Here is a 13,577-nt window from a genome sequence, read left to right as displayed (position 1 = left end):
AACCAAAAGTTAACACGAGTAGTACTTTTTTTTTAATGTGGGTAAATTTTTTTTTTTTTTTTTTTTCTGAGACTGAGTCTCGCTCTGTCGCCCGGGCTGGAGTGCAGTGGTGCAATCTTGGCTCACTGCAAGCTCCACTTCCCGGGTTCATGCCATTCTCCTGCCTCAGCCTCCCAAGTAGCTGGGACTGCAGGCGCCTGTCACCACGCCTGGCTAATTTTTTGTATTTTTAGTAGAGACGAGGTTTCACCGTATTAGCCAGGATAGTCTCGATCTCCTGACCTTGTGATCCACCTGCCTCGGCCTCCCAAAGTGCTGGGATTACAGGCATGAGCCACCACACCCGGCTAATGTGGGTAAATTTTTTATGTGGGTAAACTGTGTACAGTATGTGTTTTGAGCCCTGGTGCCCCCTCCTCTAGTACATTTTAGGCAAATTATTGGTTTTAAATATATTAAAACAATTGAGTTAGAAATGTTGTCAATTAAATATGGTTGCATATAAGCCCTGATATTTACTAATCTTGCTTTCTGTTCATTAAAATATAATTTCTGTTAGAATTTAAAATATAGCAGTGTTACTATTTATAACCAAAACGAAGTGATGTAAAATAGTCATATTCTGGATATGTTCTGATAAGTTCTGGGAGTTCTGTTGAGGCCTCAGATACTGACGGGGGGATGCTTATTAGCATTTATCTATTTTATAAATTGGCTTCTGAGAAACTTTTTTTTTAAGGAAAAGATTCCACTGCCACAAAAAGTTTGGAAACCTCTGATTTAAAATAACTTTCCTCCTTTTTGCAGTTACTTTCTTTTAGATGCAACTATATCATAGTGGTTACGAGCACAAGCTCTGGATTCAGACTAGGTTTAAAACATGGTTCTACTACTTCTAATTAGATGACCTTTGGTGAGTTATTTTATCTCCGTAAGCCTGTTTCCTCACTGTTAAAAAACAGGGTGATAATAATATCTACCTCAAAGGGTTGCTATAAGCATATAATAATTATATAGCTTTTTTCAGTTAAGCTCTTGGGATATATTCTGACAACTTTTAATATATTATCAACAGTTTGTCTGGATATTTGAAGTATGAGCATCTGGTTGAACACAGTGAGGAATTCTCCAGATTCTCAAGTTTATTCTTAAATCCCTTATCACAAGATATTCTAGGCAGACTTCATAATCCACAAGTGGCTTTTTGTTTGTTTGTTTATTTAGGGACAGGGTCTTGCTGTGTTGCCTAAGCTGGAGTGCAGTGGTGTAATCACCGCTCACTGCAGCCTCGACCTCCTGGGCTCAAGTAATCCTCCTACCTCAGCCTCCCAAGTAGCTGAGACTGCAGGAGCATGACACCATGCCCAGCTAATTTTTGTATTTCTTGTGGAAACAGGGTTGCATCATGTTGCCCAAACTGGTCTTGAACTCCTGGGCTCAAGTGATCCACCTGCCTCAGCGTCGCAAGTTGTTTGGGAGGATTACAGGTGTGAGCCACCGTTCCTGGCCATCCTGAAGTGTTAAATCCATTTCCCTGAGCCATTCTTTGGTGGACTATTCCATTCTAGTCTTATCTAATGAATCCCCACAGCTTTGTCCATACCTCTTCAGTTCCTTTTGCTTGGTCTTCAAAGCTTTGCCTTTCCTCCACCCCTCTCAGCTACTGGTGCTGATGATTTCCATCTACAACTCAGTTGTCCCCAATTCCTATTCCACTCTTGATCAAGTCTAGCAATATATTGTGAACTCTTCAAATACTAGGCTATTCTAGGACAAGGAAATAAAAAAATCAAAGAAGGTTTGAATAGAAGGAGATATCAAGCCATGGGGACTTAGAGAATGTAACATATTAGATGCTGTATTTGTGGCATCAAGACTAATTACGGGTCCCTGGACACTGTAGCTGCAGTATGCTTACTTACCATTCATCTCTGGCTACAGGCTCTGTCACTTGCACTTGGGAGCTAAGGGCAGACACCTTGAGTTTGGTTGAAACCAAGAATCTCAGGTCGCTGGGAGGCTTATTTTGGAATAGATTCCTACTGATAAAATCACATGACATTGTCAGTTCTATTCTTAGATATTACTCATTTCCCTGATAGTTTACATGAGCTTTTTAAAGTGCCTTGTGCATTAATTAGTAATCAACCTGGAATGACGTTTACTTTGAAACACTGTCATCATCAGAATAAAGTAGCCAAAGTGTTAAGAAGCCTGAATTTTGAATCAGAATTTTATCTGTATCTACTGTAAGAGTACAAGTTGGGTTAAATGCGTAATTGAAGACTAGAATGACAGTAGTGATTATAGTTAAATGAGACATGATCTCTTGATCTACATCTTAGAAAATAAGGGTTTTTTTCTTTAAGAGACAGGGTCTCTCTGTCTACCAGGCTGGGGCATAGTGGCACAATTATCGCTCACCACAGCCTCAAACTACCGTTCTTGAATGATCTTCCCATTTCAGCATCCTGAGTAGTGGGACTACAGGTGTACACCACCATCCCCAGCTAATTTTTTTTTTTTAATTTTTTTGTAGAGATGGTGTCTTGCTATGTTGGCCAGGCTGGAAAATAAGAGTTTTTAAAAGAGCCATAATTTCTGGCACATTTGTATTAGTGTCTAACAAGAATATAGTTTTTGTTTTCTAGTCTATTGGAATAAATTTTATGCTTCTGTGACAGATTTCTATGTACAATTGTGCCTTTACCGTTTTTAAAAAAAAATTCATGATTTTCAAGGGTTGTTCATTTTTCTTTTTTAAAAGTAATAAAATAATCCCTTCAGGATTGCATTTTTTTGTCACTTTCCCTGACTCAGATCTTTTCCAGCTCCCTTCCTTAAAGCCAGATGATTCCCTCCACTTGTATGTCTCCAGCTACAACCCTGATCCCTACTTCTTTCTTTAGTTTCTATTTCCCTACTCCTGGCTAAATTGCCTGTTAGTAAATGCTGGCCTTCTTTGAAAATTAAAAGTCTCTTCCTTGAGGGTACCAGCTGGAACTTCTGACAGGGCTGTGTTTCACTATGCTGCCTGGTTATTCTCCAAATTGCATCATGTCTCTTCATTCTCTTATACTTGGCAGATTTTTGTGTGTGTGCACTTAGAAATAGTATTGTTTTTAAGAATTGGACTGTTACATGACATTTTTTTTTATTATTATACTTTAGGTTTTAGGGTACATGTGCACAATGTGCAGGTTTCTTACATATCATGACATTATTTTTAATGTATCATTTCTAATTATAATGCAAGGTTTACCTATGAAAGTCATCTTCCTAGATAACTGTTTAAGTAATAAATATATATGATAGCTGTACAACAGAAATGAAGAAGAAAGTTACTCATTAAAGTAAATTGAATTAATATTCTTGGAGTATGTCTTTAAAAATGTAATTGATAACCTTTTCCCAATATTTGAATTTCAGGAGTCTGTGTTGACATCCTTGATTACTTTTATAGACTTCAGTGTGTGTGTGTGTGTTTGTGTCTGTGTGTGTGTGTGTGTGTGTGTGTGTATAGAGTTTGGTTATGTATGTATAGAGTTTGGTTATTGAAATTGGAAGTATAGAAAAGGGAAACAGTTACAGGGATTACTGTGAGAGTACGTAATTAAATTAGAAGAGCTCCCTAGACTAACCTAACCCTCTGCAGCAGTCAGGCATATGGAGAGCCTGTCTGCCACTCTCTGAAAAGTTACTTTAATAAGAAAGTTACATAAGACAGTGAGAAGGCAGGTAGCTCTGTCCTGAAATCCAAAGTTTTACCGTCCTTTCATCTTCATCTTAATATACTCCATTCTCCTCACCTTTTCCTTATAATTTGGCTTAAATCCCAACCCCAGCATTTATACTTGGGCTCTTTTCCTATCTGTATCTACCTGCTTGTTTTGAATGTTTAAAAAGAGGTTAGAAGAGGTTATTCTCAAATACCTGGAGTCTTGCAAGTAGCACGGGATGGAGATTTGTGTAGATTATAGAGCTCATGCTGCATCTAAAGACAGCAGCTGCCACTTGGCTTTATACAGTGTTTGACAACTGGTACTGCAGGCCCATTCTTTCCGGAGCTTCCGGATTTTTCATCTTGAAAATCTAGATTTGTATGCAATTTAAAAAATGTAATTGTTTAACTCAATTATTTTTATAAAAACAATGAATGGTCCAAATGTATGTTGGCCAAAATTGGCCCATAATCCATGAATTTATAACTGCTCTTTTAGGACAATAATGTCTAATCAGAATTGCACAATAAAAACCACCTCTGGAGGTGTTTTTTGTAACCCCAGAAGTAGATTCAACAGTTTTGGCAAAATGTACCATAGAATCAGTGCTGTCTCTCTCATGTAACTGAGTATTGCCACTGTTAGGCCCATACCCACCAGGTTTGGCTCGCTTAGATATGCCATTGCTGATCAGGCTTGAGTTTCTCCTGTATATCTTGGCGCTGTATTTAAACTGATAGCTGGACCAAGAATAGGGAAGGTTGCCCTGACTCCATTTTCATATGTTCTCTACCTTATACCCTTTCCCACAGGCTTTTAGTTTTTAATGTTTCTTTCTCAGCTTTTAAATTTAGCTTTTAAATGTTTCCTGGTTATGACAACTGTATGCAAAAGCAGAAAAAGTTTCTAATTATATTGCCTAAGTGGTTACACTTAGGTCCAAGTAAGGGGTGAGACCTGTTATATATGTCGAGTCCAGTTACTTCTGGTGTTTGTAAAGTTTTAGAGACTCTATCAACTGCCTTTTAAAAATGTTGCATCTCTTAAGTTCTGCTAAGGGATGTCCATCTCTGTGTGCTCTAATCCTATGTAGTAGGCCATGGTTGAGTTACATATCTCTATTCCAATCCATGGAAACGTTTCCCTAGACAAGCAATACTTGAATGTATGGGCCCTTAGAAGCTTGTATTCTTGGCAGTTGAAAGTAACATAAGAACTACCACGTTTGGGACCTGGAAGCCCTGGCCATTAAGGCAGACCTCAATGAAGCTTTCGCTGAAAAAGAGGGATGTATGCTCTGATGCAGTCTTTGTAGACTTGGCAGAATTTAGAGCATTTGTGCCCTGAAGTATTTCTATGCAGACATCTAGGCTAAATGGGCATTACTGTTCACTTGCTGCTTTTGCAGTTATATTTTATGCCATGTTATAAAATTTCAGAAAGACTCTAATCTCTCCTAGGAGAAACTTCTCTGGAAGACCATACAATCACATCATTCATTATTAATCCCAGCTGACTTCCTTGGCACTAATCATACTTTCAGTTTCACAACACTTATTTACTAGGTGTCTAGCAGCCAACCTCTCAATAAGCTTACACCTCCTCTACAAGGGAGAACAGATGTATCCAAGGGTCACTGGCAGTAAATCTCTGTATCAGTTATCTTGTTATGCTTGATGACAAATGAGCCTAACTTAAAGTGACATAATAAAGGTTCTTTCTTTCTTGCATTATATGTACATTATGGCTGTGTACTGTGCTCTATCTTATCTTCACGTCTGTGGCTGTGCTCTATCTTATCTTCATTCTGGGTCCCAGACTGGTAGCATTCCCTGTTTGGGACATGGCTAGTCTCATGGCCAAGGGAAAAAAGAGGCATAATGAAGTCATAAGCTGTTTCTTTTTTTTTTTTTTTTTTTTTTTTTTTGAGATGGAGTCTTGCTCTGTCGCTCAGGTTGGAGTGCAGAGGCGCGATCTCGGCTCACTGCAAGCTCCACCTCCCGGGTTCACACCATTCTCCTGCCTCAGCCCCCCTGAGTAGCTGGGACTACAGGCACCTGCCACCATGCCTGGCTAATTTTTTTGTATTTTTAGTAGAGACGGGGTTTCACTGTGTTACCCAGGATGGTCTCGATCTCCTGACCTCGTGACCTGCCCACCCTGGCCTCCCAAAGTGCTGGGATTACAGGCATGAGCCACTGTGCCCGGCCCATAAACTGTTTCTTAAAGCTTCCTTTCAAAAGTTACACATTCCACTTCTACCCACATGTCATTGGCCAAAGAAAGTCACATGGCCAGGCCTAATGTCAGTGGGGGGAAGAAGAACTTTTTTTTTTTTAATGATAATATCATCTAATACATTTTGCCTGTCTCCCGACCTTATAGCTTGGATGTTAGGTGTCCCGTCAGTCAACAGAAGAGCAGATACTAGGTGTAAAATGTGTGCTTGAGTGCCACATCAGCAGCCATGTGGCTTGACACAGTAGCTGTCATCTCTCTTATACCTGTCCTTAGGCAGTAAGACAGTAATTCTTTTATCAGATAATAATGCCAATAGTGGTCAGTGTTCTTATCAAGAACAATTTTCCCCTTACCTATTTAATCTTTTACTTCTCCCAAATCCACAACTGTGGATGCATACTTCTTAATACACAAGTTGAACCACAAGTTTCCACTTTTGGCCTTTGTGGAATGCTCACAAGTAATGTTTTTATACATTTTATGCTTGTTAAAAGCTAGAGTTTCTGCCCTGAAGTTACCTTTATCATATCTAGCTCTTTTTATCAATTCCTGTTGCCACAAATTGAGGCTTATGCTCTCTAATGTTAATTGGATTTTGTTTTCTCACCTTAAATCATATGTTCTGACAATATCTCAACCAGTTTTGTCTCTAGTGATAATCTCAGCACTCTTACTCAGATTTCCAATCCTCACTGCATCATTGAATTCATTACTTCCATGAATCGTGTTTTATTTCTAAATAGATTAGGCCAGTCTCTTAAGCTATTTAGACTGGAATAGTTACTTTATCTATGCAACTACCCAATTATCAGTTCTGGATTTTCTTGCCTACCTTATTCCTGACTACCCATGACTCCTCTGAAAACCTTAAAAAAATTTATTTGGAAAGATGTTTACTTTGTTATAACAGATTAATAGGTATCTTCACAGGAATACCTTTAAAATATATTTTATTATATAATTGTTTATAAATTTGATAAAGTAGGAAATTAGATTTATTACTTCAAAGTTAGGAAAATTTTCATTAAAAAGTGGCACTTCCAAATAAATATGGTATTTAGAGCCTGTCTCCTACCAGACATTGTAAATATGTGGGTTGCTTGACCCTAACTTTTAAAAAAGTTATGAAACAACTTCCAAATTTGTTTTCTTGTCTAGATCACAAGAGACCCCTGGAGATGGGAAGCCTCCAGCTTTACCACCCAAACAATCAAAGAAAAATAGTTGGAACCAAATTCATTATTCACATTCGCAACAAGATCTAGAAAGTCATATTAATGAAACATTTGATATTCCATCTTCTCCTGAAAAACCCACTGTAAGTCGCTTCTTCAGATATTCTCATTTTTGTTTGAATTTTTTAAATCCTAAATGAAATTTCTTTTGTACTGTAGCATTTTTTAGTTGTAAATTGTATTACAGTACCTTCTCTTTTTCATCATATTCTTTGGTCATGAATTGTGCCATGATGTAACTCAATATAAGTTCTATAGTTAGAAGTGATTATGGAGTGCACAGAGTATATAATTAAATAAGCTGTGGGGTTAAGGGAAGATTCCTAGAAGAGATCATCTGTGATAAGAACTAGTCAGATTTTTTCCTTCAAAGAGCAGGCATAGAACATACTGAACAAACCTGCATGTTGTGCACATGTACCCTAAAACTTAAAGTATAATAATAATAAAAATAAAAATAAAGAACATACTGAATGAAAGAAGCCCAGGACAAATAGCCATGTGTTGTATGATTTCATATATGTGAAATATCCAAAACAGTCAGATCTATCAAGAGACAATAAGTAGATTTGTGGTTGACTAGGCTTTGGAGGATGGCAGGTGGGGAAACGAGGAACGACTGCTAATGGATACAAGATTTCTTTTGGAGTTGATGAAAATATTCTAAAATTACATAATAGTGATGTTTGTACACCTCTGTGACAAAAGTAAAAATTATGGAAATATACACTTTAAATAGGTGAATGATATGTGAATTATATCTCAATAAAGCTGTTTTTTAAAATCACATACATCAAGCAGAGGAAGTATCATTTGAATTCATGTAACACTTATGAGCACCCTCTGTGTACTCACACATATGAACCTGGCTTGCTATGAGCCAGATTCTACAGATAGAGCAATTAATAAAGACAGACATGGCCCCTGTTCCTCCTGTCACTTAATAGTCTAGCATATGCCGGCAAGAATGCATAGAGGATATATCTGGTAGGGCTAACTGCAAGTTATTAGTCAAAGAATTTACTCTTCTGAACTAAAATTTTTATTAGAATTATGATTTTTTACACACTATATGTAATATAAGCATACAAAAAGTATGCTTCCTATATATCTGAAGAATAGATTTTAAGTGAAGAAAATTACAAGCTATTTAATTTTGTCTTTTTAAGCCTAATGGTGGTATTCCACATGATAATCTTGTCCTAATCAGAATGAAACCTGATGAAAATGGGAGGTTTGGATTCAATGTAAAGGTAATCTGGAATTTATTTTATACTCAGTTTTTGAATTAAGATGTTCTTCTTTTGGTAATATTTGACTAACATTGTACTTCCTCTCTTTTTAAGGGAGGATGTGATCAGAAGATGCCTGTGATTGTGTCTCGAGTAGCACCAGGAACACCTGTGAGTTATCTAAATGTTTCAGATAAATCCTGTTTTCAAGAATATGTACTTATTTTATAATTCTTACTAGTTTAAATAAAACAAGGAATTTCATCATTTCTTTTATTTATCAAGTGTCAAATGTTGGCTGAATCTCTTTAAGTTGCTGGAAAGTTAGTTTTTCCTTGTTCTCTGTAAGTTTTTAAAATCCCTGTTTTTATAAAGAAGCTATTTATGACTTTCATTGCTTCTAAAACATTAACAGATTCTATCAAAATAACCCCCTTAAAAAACAAAATATAGACAGAGGTATAGTTTCGTGGGGGCTTTTTGTTTGCTTATTTTTTATTAGAGTAGTTTAAGTACATTATACTTGCCTACGCACTCCTTTAAAATTCTACTTTAAATGGAAATGATACTACAAGGACAATTTTTAAAACTATTATGAACATTCTAAACAGAAGTAGAGAAAACATATGTATCCATTATGATGAATCTCCTATTACTCATTGTTCAGCTTCCACAATCATGAACTTTCTGTTCATCATAGGACAATTCTTAACTAATTGTAGGTACATCATCTTTATTACTGTTTTATATAACAAGTATTGCTTTCAAATTCCCATTTATGTTGTCTACTCTGTTTACTTTCCTTTTTCTTACCTAAATGATCTTCAAGCACCTTTTATCATTTAACTATCTCTCTGTCCTAGGAAAGGTATGAACCAGCAGCCTGAGAGAAGGAGGCCAGCTGTGGTTTTTTTGGTGCTTTGAAGCAACCTCAAAGTTGGTTTGAAAATCACAATTGAGATTCATCAAGGATATCATGTTATGTGGTTTTGGTTCTAGTTTTTAAGGACCTTGTTTTTTGCGAAAATAACAGGGTACTCATGGAATACCCCTGGCATGAGCATAAACACAGAGTAGTTTATTTAAATATAAATACATCAGATAGCTATTGAGGTGTCACACAAAACTAAAGAGCATGAATGCAATCATACCTCTACAAGACACTTTTAAAATCATCAAGACTTTTCTGCTTTTCATCTGTTTCTTTTTATGTGATTGTTTGATTCCTCTCAGTGCGAATGAATTTGTACATGGAATCAGCCTACCTCTCAAGCCATTCCAGATAAACACTCCAGTCTAAGAAAAAACAGTGTACTTAGTAGCAGCTTCAAGCAGAGTTTTGTAACACCACTACCACACACACACACACAGACACACACATACATCAGATTGTGATTCCTAAGTCTCCACTAAATAGAAATTGTATAACTACCTACTGCTATTGTGATACTCAATCCATGTAGTAGGATATGACTACTAATAACTAACAGGTTTGTATATTAACAGCTCAGTAGCCCACAGTGACCTCTCAGTCTAAATTATAAACTCCTGGGAAGTAAACCCTTAATAGACCCAGCGTGGATCATATTTCCTTGTTTGAAAAAAGTCCGTTGTGACTGGGGGACAAGACCGGGGATATTATGTATAAAATGACTCCTGGGGACATACTATTAATATGTATGTAAAAGATGGGGACAAAGATGGTAGAGACAATCCAAAATTATTTATTTTATATATATTTGATGGGAAATATGAATATGATTGGGACTGCAGATGAAGGGATGAAGGATTGATGAATTATCTATCATGTAGAAAGTTAATAGATAATATCTAAAACAGAAAAGAATAACAATAGAGAGATGTTAGAGATGCAGAGGTAAATACAGAAAGATATATCTAAAGTGTTGAAAAAAGTTGCCTCTAGAGATGGGGAGGTGGTAGGGAGGAACACAAATAGTTTCTTAACAATCTTATAGACCTAGTCAAATCTTTTAATGGTGTGATTTATAACTTTGCTAAAAACAAAAATTTAAGACTTAAAAAAAAGCAGTTGTATATCTTTTGGCCTCACAATTTCACATTTAGGAATTTCTCCTAATGAAATAATTCGACTAGGGAACAAAGAGTACTTACACAAGGATATTGTATGGTTTATAACAGTTTAAAGTGGAAAAATAACCAAATGTAGACTAGGGAACAAAGAATACTTATACAAGGATATTAATTACAGTATGGTTTCTAACAGTTTAAAATGAAAAATAATCAAAATGTTCATCATTAAAGTTGGGGAAACAAATTATCTGTTGCTTTGTGTCTATTGAGATGATAATGTAACTATATAAATATTGAAATATATCCATAAGATGGCATTATGGAAAAATACATGTTATAATTTCACATATATGTTTGAACCAGTTTATTAAAATATTAGATACATAGGAAAATTCTGGAAACATGCTAAAAAAGTTAACAGTGTTTAATGTGGGTAATGGATTACAGGTATTCTGTATTTTTTTAATTGTCTGGATCATGACAATGAGCATATATTGCTCTTATAATTAGAAAAGATAATACACATTTCTTTATTTACATGACAGTTGTAATAGTCAATGACTCACACGCATAAAAATATTCATTTTTCTGAGCAATGAATATGGATAGTTTTCAGTTAAGTCAAGGATTCAGAGAATATTCTATAGATATATTCATTTCCAAACAGAATTCTAAGACTCTGAAGTTCTCTTTTTAATCTGTACATATTGTTGGTAATTTTTCCCTTCTGCCATGTAGAACTATGTTCCATAAATATTGGCTGGAATTTAGAACAAATTAAAACATAGTCATTCTATTGGGGGAAAAATTTAAAACAATAGGAATTTATTATTTTTGTATTATTTTGTTAATTTAGAGATCACCACAACCTTCTAATTGGAAACCACAGTTTAGGCAATCAGGGGAAAAGGAAAAGGTTTCTGTTTTTTTATGAATACATAATAGTTGTACATGTTTATGGGGTTCAAATATTTTATTGTCATTTTTTATATTGGACATCTTCTGAAATGGATAAAATAACTCCCAATTAAAGTTATGATTCTCTTTCTGTTTGATAATCTTAGCCAAAAGCTGTTGCTCCAACAGAACTCATTTTAACATACAGTTTATTGGCCAGGTGTAATGCGCATACCTATAATCTTAGCACTTTGGGAGGCTAAGGTGGGAGGATTGCTTGAGCTCAGGAGTTTAAGACTACCCTAGGCAACATAGTGAAACCTTGTTTCTACAAAAAAATATTTTAAAACTGGCCAGATGTGGTGGCACATGCCTGTGATGCCAGCTACTCCAGTGGCTGAAGTGGGAGGATTGCTTGAGCCCAGGAGATCAAGGCTATAGTGAGCTGTGATCACACCACTACACTCCAGCCTAAGCAACAGAGCAAGACCCTGTCTCAAATATATAGCAAGACCCTGTCTGAAATACACACACACACGCACACACACACAGCAAGACTCTCAAACATATATATTTGAGCCAGACAGAGTCTTGCTCTGTATGTGTGTATATATACACACAAACAGTTTATTTAGACTGGTCAGATCAGAATGAAATGGAAATTAAAAATTGTAACATATCTGACAAAAGGCATATTAACTATAAGAGAGTTCCCTTTAGTAATAATGGATACAGTAAGAGATTCATAGCTGTCCTCTTTAACACATAGACCACCTCTTTTTTTCTGCCAACTACACTATGCACAAAATAATGTGAGGGAAAGCTCTGTCTGCTATAGCCCATTATTACATTTTCCCCAGTACCGTTGGCTCCCAATTCACTATACTTCAGGTATCTCAAAGACATTTACAAAAACTTGGAACTAATTGGTATACAAAAGCATCACACTGCTAGTGCACAGAGGGAGTATATTAATGTCTGTCATCTACTTCACTACATAAGTAGACAAAAAAGCAACTTGAGAGAATGAGCATAACTCTAAATTTGAACGTTCCAGATTTTAAAGCTTTGGATTGAATTATCTCATCTTTATCTTCACAACAACTCTAAGAAATAATCAGAACTTTTCATTTTCAGAACTCCAGATGTCTAAGATCACACATTTCAGAAGCAGCACAGTAACTTCTAGACCAGTGTTTTTTCCACTAATGACAGTGCCTTATTGGATTTTATTGACTTTGTGTTGATAAAGAATTTCAGTAGTTGTGCTTTTATTTCTTCATGCTTTTACCACAAGCAGTTCCCTTTTTTGTAAGATCCAACCCCATCATTTCCTTCTCAGCCTGGCCTATCATTCCTCAAACTTCACTCTCGTATGTTTTCATTGCTATGTTCCCAGAACATGTCCATATTTCTGTTTCTTTTGTCTCTTTTACCTTAATTGCTGTTTGTCTTCTCACTTTGCACTATAGTGCAAGACTATAAAAATGACCATGCAAGATAAAATCGTGCAGGATCTTGATGATTAATGGGAAAAATTATGGTTGTTCCCATGACCTTTAAATTTATTGTCAAAACATTAAGAATTTCCTTTACTGTCTCTTATAAAGGTAAAAGGAAATGAAAAAAAATAGTAAAGCTAATATAGGATTTTGTATCTTGTAATTCAAAACATTAGAAACACTGAGAATTTAAATGTTTTATTTTCTTGTGAAAACTCATCATGAGTAGTTTAAACAGTGCTTGCCTCCTCCCCGTGGTACAGCTTAGAATACCAAATGAGCTTCATCTTGCCTTGGCAACTTGTCATAATACTGTCTACTTGGCACACTTTCAATACTGTGTCCTCTGAACTTTTATCTCCAAAAGTTCCTTTGGCTCATATCTAGAGTCTCTCCAACAACAGTGTGAACATTCTCATGGTCATCTATTGCTTCTCTATTTATGGTCAATTCAAACTTCACCTCCAGCGTTATTCACTTTGCTGCACTTTCATCTTTTGTGATCAATTTCCGCTTTAGATTTAGGTTATTCATTTTAATACGGGTTTATCACTGTGAGAGTAGGAGGCAGCCCAAGTACATGCTTTCCTGTCTGCACTTGAACTGACAACAGATGACCATCAGACTTTGGAAGAACTGATGTGACTGGCCACTGATTATGATGTGTGTCTATTATTTATGTAGTCTATTATTTAT

The 13,577-nt window shown here is 36.0% G+C and overlaps 1 protein-coding gene across 6 annotated transcripts in view; it reads left to right on the top strand.

Moving 5' to 3' along the window:
* The window catches only part of PTPN4 (protein tyrosine phosphatase non-receptor type 4), a 225,799-nt gene that overhangs the window by 177,917 nt on the left and 34,305 nt on the right, over positions 1 to 13,577 (top strand). For all 6 annotated transcript variants that reach the window (XM_055262390.2, XM_063631301.1, XM_055262386.2 and 3 more), the window contains 3 exons: positions 7,122 to 7,281; positions 8,368 to 8,451; positions 8,545 to 8,601. In XM_055262390.2, coding sequence (XP_055118365.1) covers positions 7,122 to 7,281; positions 8,368 to 8,451; positions 8,545 to 8,601 — 301 coding nt within the window. The remainder of the gene's footprint in view (positions 1 to 7,121; positions 7,282 to 8,367; positions 8,452 to 8,544; positions 8,602 to 13,577) is intronic.

Source organism: Symphalangus syndactylus, chromosome 22, assembly GCF_028878055.3.
Source record: "Symphalangus syndactylus isolate Jambi chromosome 22, NHGRI_mSymSyn1-v2.1_pri, whole genome shotgun sequence".
Lineage (NCBI taxonomy): Eukaryota > Metazoa > Chordata > Mammalia > Primates > Hylobatidae > Symphalangus > Symphalangus syndactylus.
Note: the sequence above shows the minus strand (reverse complement) of the source record. Positions and strands in the feature narration are given on the sequence as shown.